Source organism: Ranitomeya imitator, chromosome 1, assembly GCF_032444005.1.
Source record: "Ranitomeya imitator isolate aRanImi1 chromosome 1, aRanImi1.pri, whole genome shotgun sequence".
NCBI classification, from domain to species: domain Eukaryota; kingdom Metazoa; phylum Chordata; class Amphibia; order Anura; family Dendrobatidae; genus Ranitomeya; species Ranitomeya imitator.
Genome location: NC_091282.1, coordinates 1205745267 through 1205761398, shown reverse-complemented (window position 1 = coordinate 1205761398; position 16132 = coordinate 1205745267). Strand labels below are relative to the sequence as shown.

Sequence of the window (16132 nt, the reverse complement as noted above, 5' to 3'; positions counted from 1 at the left end):
ACTCTATCAACCCCTACGGGCTCACTGCATTTCCTTCAGTTTATTCAAAGTACATTATCAAACATTTTCTTATTATCTAGATTTCTGGCTACATGCTATCAACTATGTCAACATCATTACTATCTGAATCTAAATTTCTAACTTTATCTGCTATATTAACCCTGTAATATACCAACTTCTTAGCAAAGTGCAACGATTCAACATTCCCTCCAAGGGCGAACTCAAGTCTTTCAATGAGGTAGTGCAAACAATCACATCAAGATTCAAGTCAGTTTAGCAATATCAGTGACGTGATGCGAGCGACCCGTGACGAACCCCCAACATTGGTCTTGGGTAAGCTGCAAGACGTGTATCCTGACCCAGAATTCTGCCACACCAACGGGGTTTTCTTCAGGTCTGAAAAGCAAAGCAATTTTTACAACAAGACTAACAACAGTTTCTGTTAGAGGCAGTCTCCGTAAAAGCCTCCTTTGTAAAACCAGTAGGAAGCACCTTTAAGAAGGTGCCAACTATTTACAAGGACAGTTTGTGATCATGCGCCGTTCATGATTCTGCAGTTCGTTGAAACAATAATGAAACTTGTGCAAAACATAGGATCCCTTTAAACGTGGGACCCCTTTAAGAAAAAACCCTGGACGGGTTTAAAGTAGGAAAAGGAAAGTTTGGTAACTATTAACACTCAGTCCTCAACGTTTACTTGCAGTAGGTTGCAAGGCACCAGTCGGTAACGAACACTTCCTGTCCAAGGAAGGTCTGTATCCGAGTTCTCATCTGATGCTGTATCAACGTCGGTGGCTTGTCTCGCAGGTGTGGTCAAGTCATTAGCTGTCTGAGTACGGATGTCAGCTTTAGCATTTGCCACAGTGGCAGGTTCAGTAGTAGAAATGATGCACACAGTAGTAGTGGTATTGGTTTGAGGAACCACTAGTTCAGAGACTAGAGGGGTAGTGCTGTGAGTCTTAGTTGTGGCAGCAGGTGGCGCTACTGTAGGTGCACATCGTTTAACGTTCTTGGCGTACCAACCTTGCTCACTCCAGTGGCGGGTATAGGTCACGTTATCCCCCCTGCACAACCTCCGGGTAGGGTGACCATCCGGGAAATGGACCTCCACGTTATAGCTGGCAACAAAGACTTCTGTTGGCAGTCCCAATTCCTGGATGAAGCCCCAACCCCTTTTCGGGTGAAAGGCTATTACTGTCGACCGCATCGCGGGACGCGGTTTACGGTGTTTGGCCCTACCAGTCGGTGTTTTACATTGGGCGCTCTGCTCCTTCTCCTTTTGGTTTTTCCAGGGTGAGAGCAAGCATTGTTTATACTCCTCCCAGGTGAGGATTGCAATATAGGAACCGTTCACTCCATCTCTCGGGGCATCCAAGCGGAAGATCACCCCCTCAGGGCTCACGTCCAGCGGTATGGCCTCGGTCGCTGCGCGTGGAAAGGATGCCTCGTCGGTGGCACGGGGAGTCATTGGAACTGGAGCGACGGCTGGTGGTTGGTCACAGATTGGGTGAGGAGTGGTCACTGAAGCGGGATCAGCAGCTAGGGGGAGAGCGGTCGCTGGAGCAGGATCGGTCACTGGGGCAGGGGCGTTTTCTGTACCTGCGTCTGATGTGGTTCCACCGATGCCGGTCCACTCTGAGAAGAGGATGCTGGAGTCTGCTGCTGCTCGGACCGCGATTCTTCCAGTGCGATCTTCCTGCACAGCTTCGACTTCCATTTCTTCACTGCTGTCGGCTCTGCGTCCGAGGGTTGATGGTTCGGCTCCTCCACCTGCGGATCGAAGAAGTTCGGACTCTCCTGTCGTGACGAGTCGGGGGTCGCCTGCGGTCGCCTGGGATGGTCCTGGGTCGCTTCGTCGTCGTTCAGGTACCCGCTGGTCGCCATCCCTGCTTCTGGATCTGCGGCCGCACATGCACGCTGCTCCTCCATTTTCTGGGAGCGGGGCTCCTTCTTCTCCTTGTTCCCGCCATTGCTAATAAGGGGCGGACCTCCTTGGCTGCTGGGCACGTCCTCATCTCGTAGCAGCAGTCGGAAGGGGCGGTCGTCACTTTTGGCGCCGCTTTGGTAGTCTCCTCCCATGTTGGCACGCCTTTCTTTTTCTCCTGCGCTCCTCGTGGCGCTGTAATGGCGGCGGTTTTGGCGGGAATTTTGGCGGTCTTTTGCAATACACAGTCCTTTCAATAAATCACAGTTCAAGTTCAATTCTGTCACAGTTCTTAGGTGCACATGACCCGATTTTCAGGCTTAAGTAGATCCTGTTCATGATGCCAAGGTTTGGAGCCCCCCCGTAGGGCAGTTGGGTACTCGATACCGGGTCCTTCGGTTCTCAAGGGGGATGTCACGGCTGCTGACCCGGTCCGTGGCCCTCGGGAGGTCCGTTGTAAAAGGGGAAAGGTCTTTAAGAGGAAAGGTTCATGACGCCACCTGTGGTATTTGGTCAGGGTGACCGACGCTGCTTAGGGGTCCGCTAGGGTGATGTTATGGCAGCTAGATGGTTTACCTTCCCAAAGGTGAAGTGTGTCCCCAGGGCTTCCCAGTGTGTAGATGGTGGATGGTGTGAGGCGCAGTGAAGAACGAGGACACAAGGTTGCAGTCTCTTTACCTTTACTGAAGGCTTCAGCATCCACAGTCCAGAGCACCAGATCACAGCTCAGGCAGAGTCCGGCCGGTTTGGAGGCAAATCCAGAGTCCCTTTATCCAGGTAGAAATCAGTAGCCTTCCTCTAGCGCCTGGGTGTTGTAGTACCTTCCTGCTGAGCTTCTCGTAAGGTCCTCACAACGGTTCTAGATGTTCTAGATGTTTTGTCTCTCTCTGTCCCCCAGATGGATAGGAACAAACCTGTATGACTGATGGCCTGAGGCTTTTTACAGAGACTCTAGCATGCCCCGGCCCCCACAAGTTGCCACCGTGCCTCCTGGGTATAGGGCGGATCAGTAACTTGGAATTAGCTGTCCTGCCGGTCTCTGGAGCAAGGCATAAAGGACTGTTGCTCCCTCGGTTTTCTGGCTACCGGATCCTGCGCCTCAGAAGGAGGCAGCCTGTATAGGGCAGAACTCCTTCTGGTTTCCTCTCCTTTTGCTATGACTTCTTCACCCTCTCTACAATACAGTTCTCTGTTAGTGTCTCTTTCTTAGGATGCTGTCGCACGTGGGGCAGGCGCAGTTCTGTGGCCTTCTGTCTAGGCCTCTGACAGGCTCCCACCCCTGTCAAGGACCATCTTTGTTAGCAACTACTCGATGTTCCTCCTTCCTCTCTGTCTGCCTGACAAGAATTGACTAACTTCCTATCCAGGCCACCAGTTTTACCTGTGAAGAGTGCCCTAATAAATAGGAGCATAGCTCCCCCTGGTGGACTGGAGTGTGAAATGTGTTGCATGTTTGTGATACCTGGTAAAGAGATCTCCTTTATTGCCTTCAAACGCAACATCACTCCCCCCCTAGAGGAGAATGATATTACTGCAATGACCAGGACCCTGGGGCGCTGCACCATTAGGTACCGAGATGAGATCATCAGACCCCTTGTGAGACCATATGCTTGTGCAGTTGGCCCTGGGTTCCTCCTAATGCATGACAATGCCAGACCTCATGTGGCTGGAGTGTGTCAGCAGTTCCTGCAAGATGAAGGCATTGAAGCTATGGACTGGCCCACCCATTCCCCAGACCTGAATCCTATTGAACACATCTGGGACATCATGTCTCGCTCCATCCACCAATGTCACGTTGCACCACAGACTGTCTAGGAGCTGGAGGATGCTTTAGTCCAGGTGTCTGGGAGGAGATCCATCAGGAGACCATACGCCGCCTCATCAGGAGCATGCCGAGGCGTTGTACAGTAGGAGGTCATACAGGCACACGGAGGCCACACACAATACTGAGCATCTTTTCCTTGTCATGAGGCATTTCCACTGAAGTTGGGTCAGCCTGTAATTTGATTTTCCACTTTGATTTTGAGTATCATTCCAAATACAGACCTCCATGGGATATTCATTTTGATTTACATTGATAATTGTTACGTTTTATTGTTCTGAACACATTCCACTATGCAATGAATAAAAATTTGCAACTGGAATATTTCATTCAGAGATATCTAGGATGTGGTATTCATATAGACACACACACACACGCACACACACTAGATGGAGGCCCGATGCTATGGCATCGGGAAGGCGGTAATGTCATGATGGGGGCAGGCTTTGGAACGTTGAGAATCTCTCCCCCATGTGCTCACCCACCTAGCCACTCTCTCTTTCCCCATGTGCTGACTTCTCCCGTCTGTGCTCTCTTCTTTGACCTGTCTACCCCATGTGCTATCCCCCTTGTCCGCTTTCTCTCTCCTTCCTGTGCTGTGTTCTCCCCTCATTTGCTGTCGCGGTTGAGCTGTCTCCCCCCCCCGTGCTCTGTCTCTCTCACCCCTGTGCACTTTCTCTCTCCCCATCTGCTGTCTTCTCCTCTCACGTGTACAGAACATAGCACAGCTCCTGGGCAGGGAAGGAAGCAAAATACAATACTGACACTACAGCAGGAGATCACAGAGGATACATTTTGTGAGGTAAAATATTGTTTAAAAACAGTCAGTGAAATATTTTACCTGACAAAAGAAATCCTCTGTGAACCCCTGCTGTAATGTCAATATTGGCTTTTGCTTCCTCCCCTGCCCAGGAGATGTGGTATGCTTCGTACACGGTGAGACACAGACAATTTTTAAAATTAACTTTGGTTCGTGGAAAAACCCCTTTAATGTGAACGACATGTCGCGCATCTGCCGCCGGGATCAGCCGAATGATTCACTGTGCCTGTGCGAAATTTGCGCAGACGCAGTAAATCAGACTGCCGCCATCTTTGTGCAGACAGAAAGCGGCTGTCAAGTTAAAACTGCGCATGCACTCCTCCTTTACACAGATGACAGCAGTCAGTGAATCATTCAGCTGATCCCGGCGGCAGCGTGTTCGCGATGGTGTTCCGCTGGTGGTAACGCGCAAGGGGCTGCGTACTGTGTATACAGTGTGTGTATGTGGTGCGTACGGAATATACAGTGAGTGTGTGTGTGTGTGTGTGTGTGTATGTGTGTGTGGTGCAAGAGGCTGGTACCACCAGCAGTTTCCATATTGAGACACCCATCACTTGGGTGTCCCAATATGGAGGTCGGTGCACTTCCACCACTTGGAATTCTGGGATCCAGACACATCTGGATGGAAAAGGATGTGAAGACATTACAAGGTAAGTATTGTAAGGCTGCAGTAGCATCGTACGTAGTGAAGAGGCAGTGACCCACAAAGTTCCAACAAAAAAGTCTCTTTAATGTGTTTGCTCACAGCATTAAAGTCCAATTCACACAAATGCATATAACTTCAGTGTATATTATAAGTATTAAGTTTACACCAGTTCATAGCAATACATACCATATGGCTTTAGATTTGCAGTCCCTAAACAGGCCAGACTTCCCTTGTCCAGTTTCCCTGGGTGACCGCATGCTATATTACAGTCTCCATACACACAGCCCCATATGTTGCAGAAACTACACATGCCAGCCCCCTCCAACTAGTTCCCGTGGGTGTCCTGCATCACTGTATTACAGTCTCTTTACTCACACAGCCGTACACAGCCAAGGATATCCTCCGGATAGCAGCCGTGCACCATATCCACCTGTTTACAATCCTTACACATGCTAGTCCTCTTTCGGGCACAGGACATCCACCTCCAGGCGCAGGACTTCCACATCCGACTCCTTGGGGCACAGGACTGTTCACATCCAAGATCAGTACCACGAACGACTTGCATCGCTGTATACGCTGCGGGTGCCAGGCTATTCATCTGCCCTAGGCGCTGGCTCTACTGGCCTGTGCCTGCATGCACTCAGCCAGCGCTCTGCAGGCCTCTGCTCTGCACACCAGCACACACCAGACTGACACTGACATTGCACGTCACACCTGACACACCCATACCCCTTACTGCAGGGCCTTTAGCAGGGCCTTAAGCCACATGGAAAACCCAGACCCCAAAACCTGGGGAGAACACACAGCGACCCCTACTGTGACATGAGTCACTGCCGCACATTGCAATCACAGCTACACCTGCGACTGCCATGTACACCTACGGCCTTCATACGCCTCCGTGCACATTCTGGAGAGCACAAACAGCGCCCCCTAGCTGTAACAGGGGTCACAGCCTCACAATATATATTAAGATAATGCTGTAATAAAAAAACCCTCAAATAATAACCGTATATTTATAGGAGTCTGAGTCTATGTAAGAATTATTTCATCAGATTATTTGGTGTGAAAATGTGAAACATGAATAGTATAAATAATAAATCACCAAAGTTTTAGCATGTTGAAAAGTGCCATAAACTAACTGGAAATTAATAAAATTCTTCATGCCGCTCCTCTGTGCATAAAGCGAGTCCTGTGCCAACGGTGACTGTTGCCAATCTCATGTGCCAGGGCCCAACCTGCTGATTTTCGGTGTATTGAGGGCGGGTGTTTTGGGCTTATTTGCTTACAGTCTTATTTGCATTGCTTGGATTCTCTAGATCCAGTGCTACATGTGTGTTCTCCTATGTGTCCATATTTGCCTGTTAGTGCAGTGGTATGACAACTGAAGACAATAGAGCGCTCTCCTGGTTTGCGTGTATGAAATGGGATCTCTCTCATCTTTACGTGACATAGGATATGATTACACTCGGCTTAGCCCTGCTAGTTTGTGCCATGGGACACTCGAGTAAACAGACTGCTAATACCCAACAGTAACCAAGGGTTAGCATTATATAAAGTAATAAAATCCGATCTGCCGGTGTGAGTCATCAAAATCCGCAGAAGGAAGACATCAGGGGGCGACATATACCTGAATGGGCCATTACAATGTTCATTACTGCTCACATAGCAATGAATGGACTAGTCGTTGTAGACATCGATTCTGGTCATAGCCCCGATGATGGCTGGGAAGACGTCTGCTTCTTCCCGAGTCTTCTCTTGCAGCCAGATATGGCCCGGTGTCTCCTGGATGCCTTTGTTGCTTCATCTGCGCTGTGATGTCATGACTTTGCGTGAGGACTTACAAGATGAGACCTTACAAGATGTCCACAGGACGTAACAGAGACATCCAGGAGATTCTGGATCAAGGATGTTGGCTGCAGAAGGGAAGTTCTTCTCCAACAGAGTACTGGACCACAAGTCGGAAAATCTTCTTGATCTTTATCTCTGCTAACTTCCAGTGGTCACCAACTTCGAAACCAGTTGGAAGTAGGGAATGTCCGTCCATGTTCGCTTATTTTCGTGTGATATTGATCCAGTGGGTTCCAAAACTCTCAAGAGGCAAAAGGAAATTTCCTTCCTCTTATTGGAAAATAAATCCTTCCTGATTCTATATATGACAATCAGAAAAAATGTCTTGGGTCAGTGACCAATGTACAGAAATCTAGTGCCCATAACAGGTAACATTATATTTTTCTATAAAGGCATACGGGCTCCTGTTGAACTTTTATAATGAATTAACTTTGATAGTTGACTCTCGGAGAGACTTCCATTATCTAACTTCCCTTACCATAAAGAATCCTGGGTATCAAAGATGTAAGCCCATTAGGGATGGGTTAGTTTAAAGTAAATATAACGGGGTAATAGTAGTATCTATGTAATCATGGGTTACCCTAAAAACACGAATTTTATTAAATATATCTCTAAAAAGCCAACGACCAATGGCTCACCAAAAACGAAAAACAACACACCGTGAACAAACTAAAGTGGGGGGAATAATCAGCCCTACTGAAACGTCTATGCTGAATGGCTGCCTATCTGCGGGGGTAGGCACCCTAGGGGAAGCGTTATGGCGCCCCCGCTCCGCGATGGCTGACCCTGGGGTCCCTAGATGAGCCCTGATACACCCACGGGGTCCCGCTACCCGGACAATGTTGTACTAAAGGTACCCCTATCCACTATACATAGACCATTCCTATCTCTAGGGAATCCTACACCCCACACTGTGTATATTTAAAAACAACAGGAGAACATGTGACTTAGGCGTCTCGGTAGCAGAATTATAAGTGTATCCCTAATTCTGGATACACTATGACACACAATATGTCTAGCTTCAATATTAGCGATATATTTGGTCTTAGCTCCAAATGCAAAGCTCAATGTCGTGCCCAGTTAGTAAGGTTACATATATACAAAGCAGTTAACCATGTATTCCGGATACATTTAATCAATTGTACCCCAGCTCTTTAATAAAATTGCCTAGTGTAGCTGTCCACCCTGGCATTAACTGTACAGTTCAAGTATTTGTGCCTACATATAATGATAAACAGCACATTACAGAGCTTATTCATGCATTTTACATATATAGTATATTGCAGGAGCTAAAGCCCATTAGGCTGTGAGAATCTGGAATTGCTTGCCTGAGGAGGTGGTGATGGCGAACTCAGTCGAGGGGTTCAAGAGAGGCCTGGATGTCTTCCTGGAGCAGAACAATATTGTATCATACAATTATTAGGTTCTGTAGAAGGACGTAGATCTGGGTATTTATTATAATGGAATATAGGCTGAACTGGATGGACAAATGTCTTTTTTCGGCCTTACTAACTATGTTACTATGTTACTATGTTACTCATCGTTCAGATGAACTGCCGCCCGCCTGTTGTCTGCTTTAGCCTCTACGCGTTTCGCCTCACTGGCTCATCAGGAGGCTCGATTGCTAATCATGTTTCTCGATAGAGTGTGATAAAGTTGAGTCTCAATAATATTACCTCGGTTTATAAAGACGGGACAACGGAAGCTCCATTACTCGTTTGTGCTTCCTGTTTTTCGGCAGGAAGCGCGCCCCGGGTAGATTCCCCAGTGTCAGGAGAGAAAGATTCCGCCTCGATCTTGCCTTATTCTCTCTCTGACCGGCATCTCCGCTACTTCCGGGAGTGTATGCCTGCCCCCGTCCCCTAGATCAAGGGGACCCGTCTTTATAAACCGAGGTAATATTATTGAGACTCAACTTTATCACACTCTATCGAGAAACATGATTAGCAATCATGCCTGGGTCCGACTGAAATGGAGGACCAGACTGGACTTAGCACCAGAGCAGCACAATTTTCTTTTTGCTCAACTCTAGTACTGCGTCTAATAATATCATAGACCATCCCTTCAACAAAGAGCGTCTCTATCTATCGTTGACTTGTCCTGTTCTGCATTACTCTAATTCTTATTTTCTGAAAAGACAGTTGTGTCTTGGGTTTCCCAACAAATTAGGAGTTTCCCAAGAAATTGACTTTTGAGGTTGTCATTGGAATGTAATATTGTCTGTAGCCTCCTTGGGTATTTGTGTTGTAACCACGTATCTTCTGTCTCCTCAGAATTCCCACACGTTTGCCAATGGCGTCTTGCAGGAGGAGTGCAAGCCGGGATTTGCTAAGAAGGAAATGGACCGCCTGTTCCCAAACAAATTCAACATGGGCCTGGAAAGCTTCATGAAGAAGAGCATGGCCCTGAACGAATCCATGTACCAGTACGGCCCTCCATTTGGGTTCCGACAGTTCCTCAAGGAACTTGATGACATTTTGGAACTTATAACTGATGACGATTTGCCTATGGGACCAAGTCCAAAAAAATGCAAGCGCTGCATTGTCATAGGAAGCGGAGGAATCCTCCATGGTCTGCAGCTGGGACACATCATCGATGAGCATGACGTCGTCATCAGGTAATTAATACAAGGAGAGGACATCTTGTATGTTATAAAATAACCCTAATGACCTGCAGATATGGGTTAATCTGCAGGTTAATAGCTGAACACTGCTGAAGCCGAACACTGCCTGGGGGAATAAAGTTAATTTCCTCCTGGCAGAGGGGCTCTCAGTGTCGGCACCGCAGGGTGTCAAAACTTTGTTAACTTGCAGGTTAACCACATATCTGCAGGTTAATAGCCTTATTTTACATGACAGGTTCCCTTTAATTATGGGTGTAGTAAGGAGGACAGACCAGAAGGGCAATTTCTCTATTTTAATGGACATTCACATCAATCTGAGACTGGACCACTAATGCACGGACTGGCCAAGGGTCTCCAGATCCGAGAGTGACAGCTTCATGTATTTCTATGGTACTGTCTTGCTCGGGTCGGGAGAGCTGTGGACAGTCTACGAATTAGTGGTGTGATCTCGGACTGAAGGAACCTTAAATATGAGATCAATACAGTGGCATGTAAAAGTTTGGGCACCCCTAGGTGATTTTGCTCTCACAGAGACTGTGCGTGCGCGATCGCCGCCGGGTGTTAGCTGATTTTGACACACCGCTCCTGGCACTTTATGACCCTACATGCTGCGATCGCAGCATTTAGCGAGCAGGCAGAGGGAAAAAAGCCTCTCTGCCCTTTGGTCGGCGACCCGATCATTGCCATGGTGACCAGATGTCGCCATGATGACATCCAGGTCGCCAGGCACTAGCAAGTTAGTTAGGTCATGCGCAGTGCATGATCTACCTTACTTGTGTCTGCAGCACTGACAGGCTATAAGGTACAGCAATGCTCCTGCACCGCTATACCTTATAACTGTGATCACACTGCACAAAGTGAAAGTCTCATAGTGGGACTTCGTAAAAAAGTGAAAAAAAAAGTGAAAAAATTTCTAAAAATATTAAAAAAAAAAAAAAAAATTAAAATATACATATTGTACTCATAAATAAATATTATTATGAAAAAAAACCAGTAATGATCCAACCTATAAAACTGTCGCACCAGTTAACCTCTTTAGTGAACACCGTAAACAAAATAAAAAAAAACAATGCTTTATTATCATACCGGCGAACAAAAATACAACGCGAATAAAAAAACAAATGTAAATAAAACTGGTATTGTTGAATACGCCATCTTGTCCTGCAAAAAGAAGCAGCGATACAGCGCCATCAGCACAAAAAATAAAAAATCAGAATAAAGCAATGCAAAAATAATTTTTTTCTAAAAAATAATTTTTATTGCGTAAAAGTGGCAAAACATAAAAACAAAAACTATATAAATGTGATATCGTTGTAATCGAACTGACCCAAAGAATAAAGCTGCCTTATCAATTTTACCACACGCGGAAGGGCATAAAAAGAAAAATCGTGACTTGCTGTTTTTTGTTTATTCTACCTCCCAAAAATCGGGATACAAAGCGATCCAAAAATGTTATGATCTTGAAAATGTTACCAATAGAAACGTAAATTTGGTCCGCAAAAAAATAAGCCATCACATGACTTTGTCGGCCTAAAAATGGAAAAGTTATAGTTGTCAAAATATGGCCATCCAAAATTTTTCTTTTTTTTTTTTTTAAAAAGCTTCTTTTAGTGTGTGACAGCAGCCAAACATAAAAACCAGGTATAAATCTGGTATCGCTGGAATCGCACCGACCAGAAGAATAAAGCCGCCTAATCAGTTATACCGCACGAGAAACGGTGTAAAAAATAAAACCAATTCTTCACATGCTGTTGATTTTTTTCATTCTACCTCCCAAAGATCGCAGTAAGGCTCGGCGCTCATTTATCCTGTGCTCTGCACTGAGCGCTTACACCGGAGTTTATACAGTATGTAAGTTTCTGAAATACGTGATTCAAACGGAAGCTCTGGCAGAAGATTCCCTATAAGGGCTCATACTCACTTGCGAGAAACTCGTATGAGTCTCGCACGTCAGTACCCGGCACTGCACCTGGCACTCAGGTGCGGAGCGTTCAGCTTCATGTATTGCTATGCGGCCGCACACCCTGCTCCTGAGTGCCAGGTGCAGTGCCGGGTATTGACGTATGAGACTCATCTGAGTTTCTCGCAAGTGAGTATGAGCCCTAATGAGGCAGGTGGAGGCACTGTAGATGCTGTCTGACCTGTGATCCATCGGTGTCCGTCTTTTTAAGCGAGCATGAAAGTGCCGTCGTCTACGGTTTTATGCACCTCTGAAAAAAGGACCCTGCTGAACCAAGGCCAGACTGAGTCAAGAGTAACTCTGCTTCTCTGGAGAAATTGCACAAACAATTTTGGTGTCCATTTACTCCTGTTACCCTTGCAAAAATAAAAAAAAATTGGGTCTAAAGTAAAATGTTTGTGACAAAAAGTTAATTGTTCATCTTCTACATTCGAATTCTCAAAATTCCCGTGAAGCACCTGAAGGGTTAATAAACTTTTTGAATGTGGTTTTGTGCGCCTTGAGGGGTGCAGTTTTTCGAATGGTGTCACTTTTGGGTATTTTCTTCATATAGGCCCCTCAAAGTCACTTCAAATGTGAGGTGGTCCGTAAAAATAAGTGGTTTTCTAAATTTTGTTGAAAAAAATTTGAAATCGCTGGTCAACTTTTAAATAACTTCCTAACAAAAAAATATGTTTCAAAAATTGTGCTGATGTAAAGTAGACATGTGGGAAATGTTATTTATTAACTATTTTGTGGGACTTAGCTCTCTGATTTAAAGGTCATAAAAAAATAATTTTGAAAATTGCAAAATTTTCTTATTTTTTGGCAAAGTTCCTTTTTTTTTTTTTTACAAATAAACACAAGTCATATCGAGGAAATGTTACCACTATCATGAAGTACAATATATCCCCAAAAAACATCGGAATCAGTGGGGTCCGTTGAATCGTTCTAGAGTTATGACCTCATAAAGTGTCAAAATTGTAAAAATTGGCTCGTTCATGAATGTCCAAACAACCTTGGGGGGTGTAAAGGGATTAACTCCCGGAGCGTTTTTTCAGTTTTGCGTTTTTTGTTTTTTGCTCCTCTCCTTCCCAAAGCCATAACTTATTATTTTTCCGTCAATATGGCCATGTGAGGGCTTATCTTTTGCGGGACGAGTTGTACTTTTGAATGACATCATTGGTTTCACCATGTTTTGTACTAGAAAACAGGAAAAAAATTCGAAGTGCGTTGAAATTGTAAAAAAGTGCAATCTGACACTTGTTTTTTGTTTGGCATTTTTGCTAGCTTCACTAAATGCTAAAGCTGACCTGCCATTATGATTCTCCAGGTCATTACGAGTTCATAGACACCAAACATGTCTAGGTTCCTTTTTATCTAAGTGGTGAAAAAAATTCCAAAATTTGCTAAAAAAAAAAAACCAATTGCGCAATTTTCCGATACCCGTAGCATCTCCATTTTTCGGGATCTCGTGTCGGGTGAGGGCTTATTTTTTTTGTGCGTCGAGTTGTCGTTTTTAATGATACCATTTCGGTGCAGATATGTTCTTTTGATTGCCCGTTATTTCATTTTAATGCAGTGTTGCAGCGACCAAAAAAACGTAATTCTGGAGTTTTTAATTTTTTATCGCTACGTCGTTTAGCGATCAGGTTCTTTTTTTATTGATAGATCGGACGATTCTGAATGCGGCAATACCAAATATATGTAGGATTGATTTTTTGGGGTGTTTTATTTTGAATGGGGCGAAAGTGGCGCGATTTGAACTTTTTTATATATATATATATATATATATATATATTTTTTTTTTTTTTTTTTTTTTTTTTTTCAGATTTTTTAAAACATTTTTTAAAACATTTTTTCATCGGACCATTTTCCTTTTTGTAATTTTTAAAATGTAAAAAATACCAATATTTTTTTCCCCTAAAATACAAAGGAAATGTGTCATCTTTAACTTTAGGCCTTTTAGAGATCATTTAGTCTTCACCTTGCTTTACTCTTCACAATAACAGTCATTTTGACCAGGTGTGCCCAAACTTTTACATTCCACTGTAGATGGATACAGTTGCAATAAAAATCCCCACATTACAGATTCGGTTTATTAGCAAAATTTACAAACTTTCCACTGTTTGCAATAAACCAAGAAAACCGGAACAATGAAAATAGCTGAACACAACGAATAAAACAAGTAGCTTCTCTAAATTCTACACAAAACGCCTTCAGTCTCAGAATTATTCAACCCTTCATGACCAGTGCATTTAGAACTTAGGAGAGCCCCTCTGGCTGTTAGAACCTGATATAAACGGCGTCTCACCACGTTCTTGAGGAACATTTGTCCATTCCTCATGGACAATGGCCTCCAGATCACTAAAGTTGTTGGATTTGGATACAGCAGCTTTCTTCACATCAAACCACGGATTTTTTATGGGGTTCAACGTTCAAGGCAAGCAACTGTGACAGCCATTTACAAAGACTACTGCCAAAACCAAGCCTTGGTGGACGCTGAGGTATGGCAGGGATCATTGAATTGCTGCATGGTCAAATAAGCCCAAGTTTTAGTTTCCTGATTGAAGACATTATATTTTCTTCTAGTATTTCCAAATACTTAATCTTACACTCTATACTTTGCAACTTTTCAGAGACAGAGGAAGCAAAGCAGCCCCAGACCATCACCATGGCCCCACCATGCTTCACTCTAGACATCACTAATCCCCCACCATGATTGACTATAAGCAACATCAAGCCCCCGCCGTGCTTCATTGTAGACATCACCAAGGATCACCATGCCTTAGTGTAGGCATCGCCGAGCCTGCTCCATGCCTCACGGTAGACATCACTGAGCCCCCACCATGCTTCACTGTAGACATCATCAAGCATCACCATGCTTCACTGTAGGCATCACCATTCCTCCTCCATGATTCAATGTAGGCATCACTGAGCCTCCTCCATGATTCAATGTAGGCATCACTGAGCCTCCTCCATGCTTCACTGCAGGCATTCCCAAGAATTCTCCATGCTTCACTGTAGGCATTGTCAATCCTCCTCCTTGCTTCACTGTATACATCACCGAGCCTCCACCAGGTTTCACTGTAGGCATTACTGAGGCCCTGCCGTGCATCACTGTAGGCGTCACAGAACTCCTGCCATGCTTCACTGTAGACATCACCAAGCATCACCATGCTTCACTGTAGACATCAGAGCCTCCTCCATGCTTCACTGTAGGCATCATCAAGCCTCCTCCATGCAAGGCATCACCGAACCTTCTTCATGCTTAACTGTAGGCATCACTGAGCCTCCTCCATGCTTCATTGCGTGAATATTCAAGCCTACTCCATGTTTCACTGAATGCATCACCGAGCCACCACCATGCTTTATTGTTCTTGGGGTGATCCAAAGGTGTGAAATGTTTCACTTTTGTTTCATCTCTTCATTGCTGAACCAAAAGCACAAAAGGAGCCGCCTCCATACTCTGTTAAGGTGATGTCTTGCAGTCCGTTTATGGAGACCTTTAGCATTTAGTATGCACCTTACCTGCTGCCTCCAGATCTTGCTTTGGATTTTTTCCAGTCACTTGAGGGTTTTTGAACACCAACCTCCTCAGGAATATGGTGACTGTTTCCTCTTTTTCTCATGTCTTGGTAGTGAAGTCAGTGTTCCTATAACGTTGAGCTTAGGGCTCCGGTGGCATTTAATATTCAAAAGAAATCCTGGAAGATTCTGGAGAGGTGTCACCGTCACCAAGTAATTCATGCTGATGGTCCACTATTCAATTCTGATAAAGTGTAGATGTTCATATGGTTGGTGATTGATTTCGATTGTGCGCGATAGGTGACTTAAGAAGATCCTGGCACAAGAAAGTTGGGAGTTGGGAAGATAATTGCTGTCAGCCGGTCATTTCTGGAATAGTCTTAGGAAATCCAAACGATTAATGATTGCTGACAGCAAGTAGGAAGTAATAATGAATTAGACCTGTGTTTTCCAATCCAGGCCTGATGGAACCCTGACAAGTCATGTCTGGAGGACATCCATGGAAGAAACACAAGTGCTAAGTATTGAGTAAGTGAATTAGATATTCATCATGTGATGATTCCATTGTGTTCCCTGCAGATTGAACAATGCTCCAGTTCATGGCTTTGAGCAAGATGCGGGGAGCAAAACCACTATAAGGATGACGTATCCAGAGGGGGCGCCAGTATCGGAGCAGGAGTATGGCAGTAATAGTCTATTTGTCACCGTCCTCTTCAAACATGTGGATTTCTTGTGGCTTCAGGCTGTTCTGAAGAATGAGACTCTGGTGAGTGTGACCGATGAGCTGTATGTAGAGCTACTAAGTGCTGCTCCCAGGCTGCGGCCCTTCAATGTGATTACTATTGGAGTGCAGATAGTGTACAGGAAGGTCTTCTATCAATCACTCCTGACCTCCCATACGTATACACACTCGTTTCTGCTGAAGGCTCACATATTCTGAATCTAGAGAAGGAAGTAAGCTGCTGCCAGCGTGGAGGTCCCA

At 45.0% G+C, this 16132-nt stretch overlaps 1 protein-coding gene across 4 annotated transcripts in view; it reads left to right on the top strand.

Moving 5' to 3' along the window:
• ST3GAL5 (ST3 beta-galactoside alpha-2,3-sialyltransferase 5) overlaps positions 1-16132 on the top strand; it is a 99120-nt gene that overhangs the window by 76554 nt on the left and 6434 nt on the right. For all 4 annotated transcript variants that reach the window (XM_069744919.1, XM_069744920.1, XM_069744921.1 and 1 more), the window contains exons 4-5: positions 9334-9677; positions 15730-15916. In XM_069744919.1, the coding sequence (XP_069601020.1) occupies positions 9334-9677; positions 15730-15916 (531 nt within the window). The remainder of the gene's footprint in view (positions 1-9333; positions 9678-15729; positions 15917-16132) is intronic.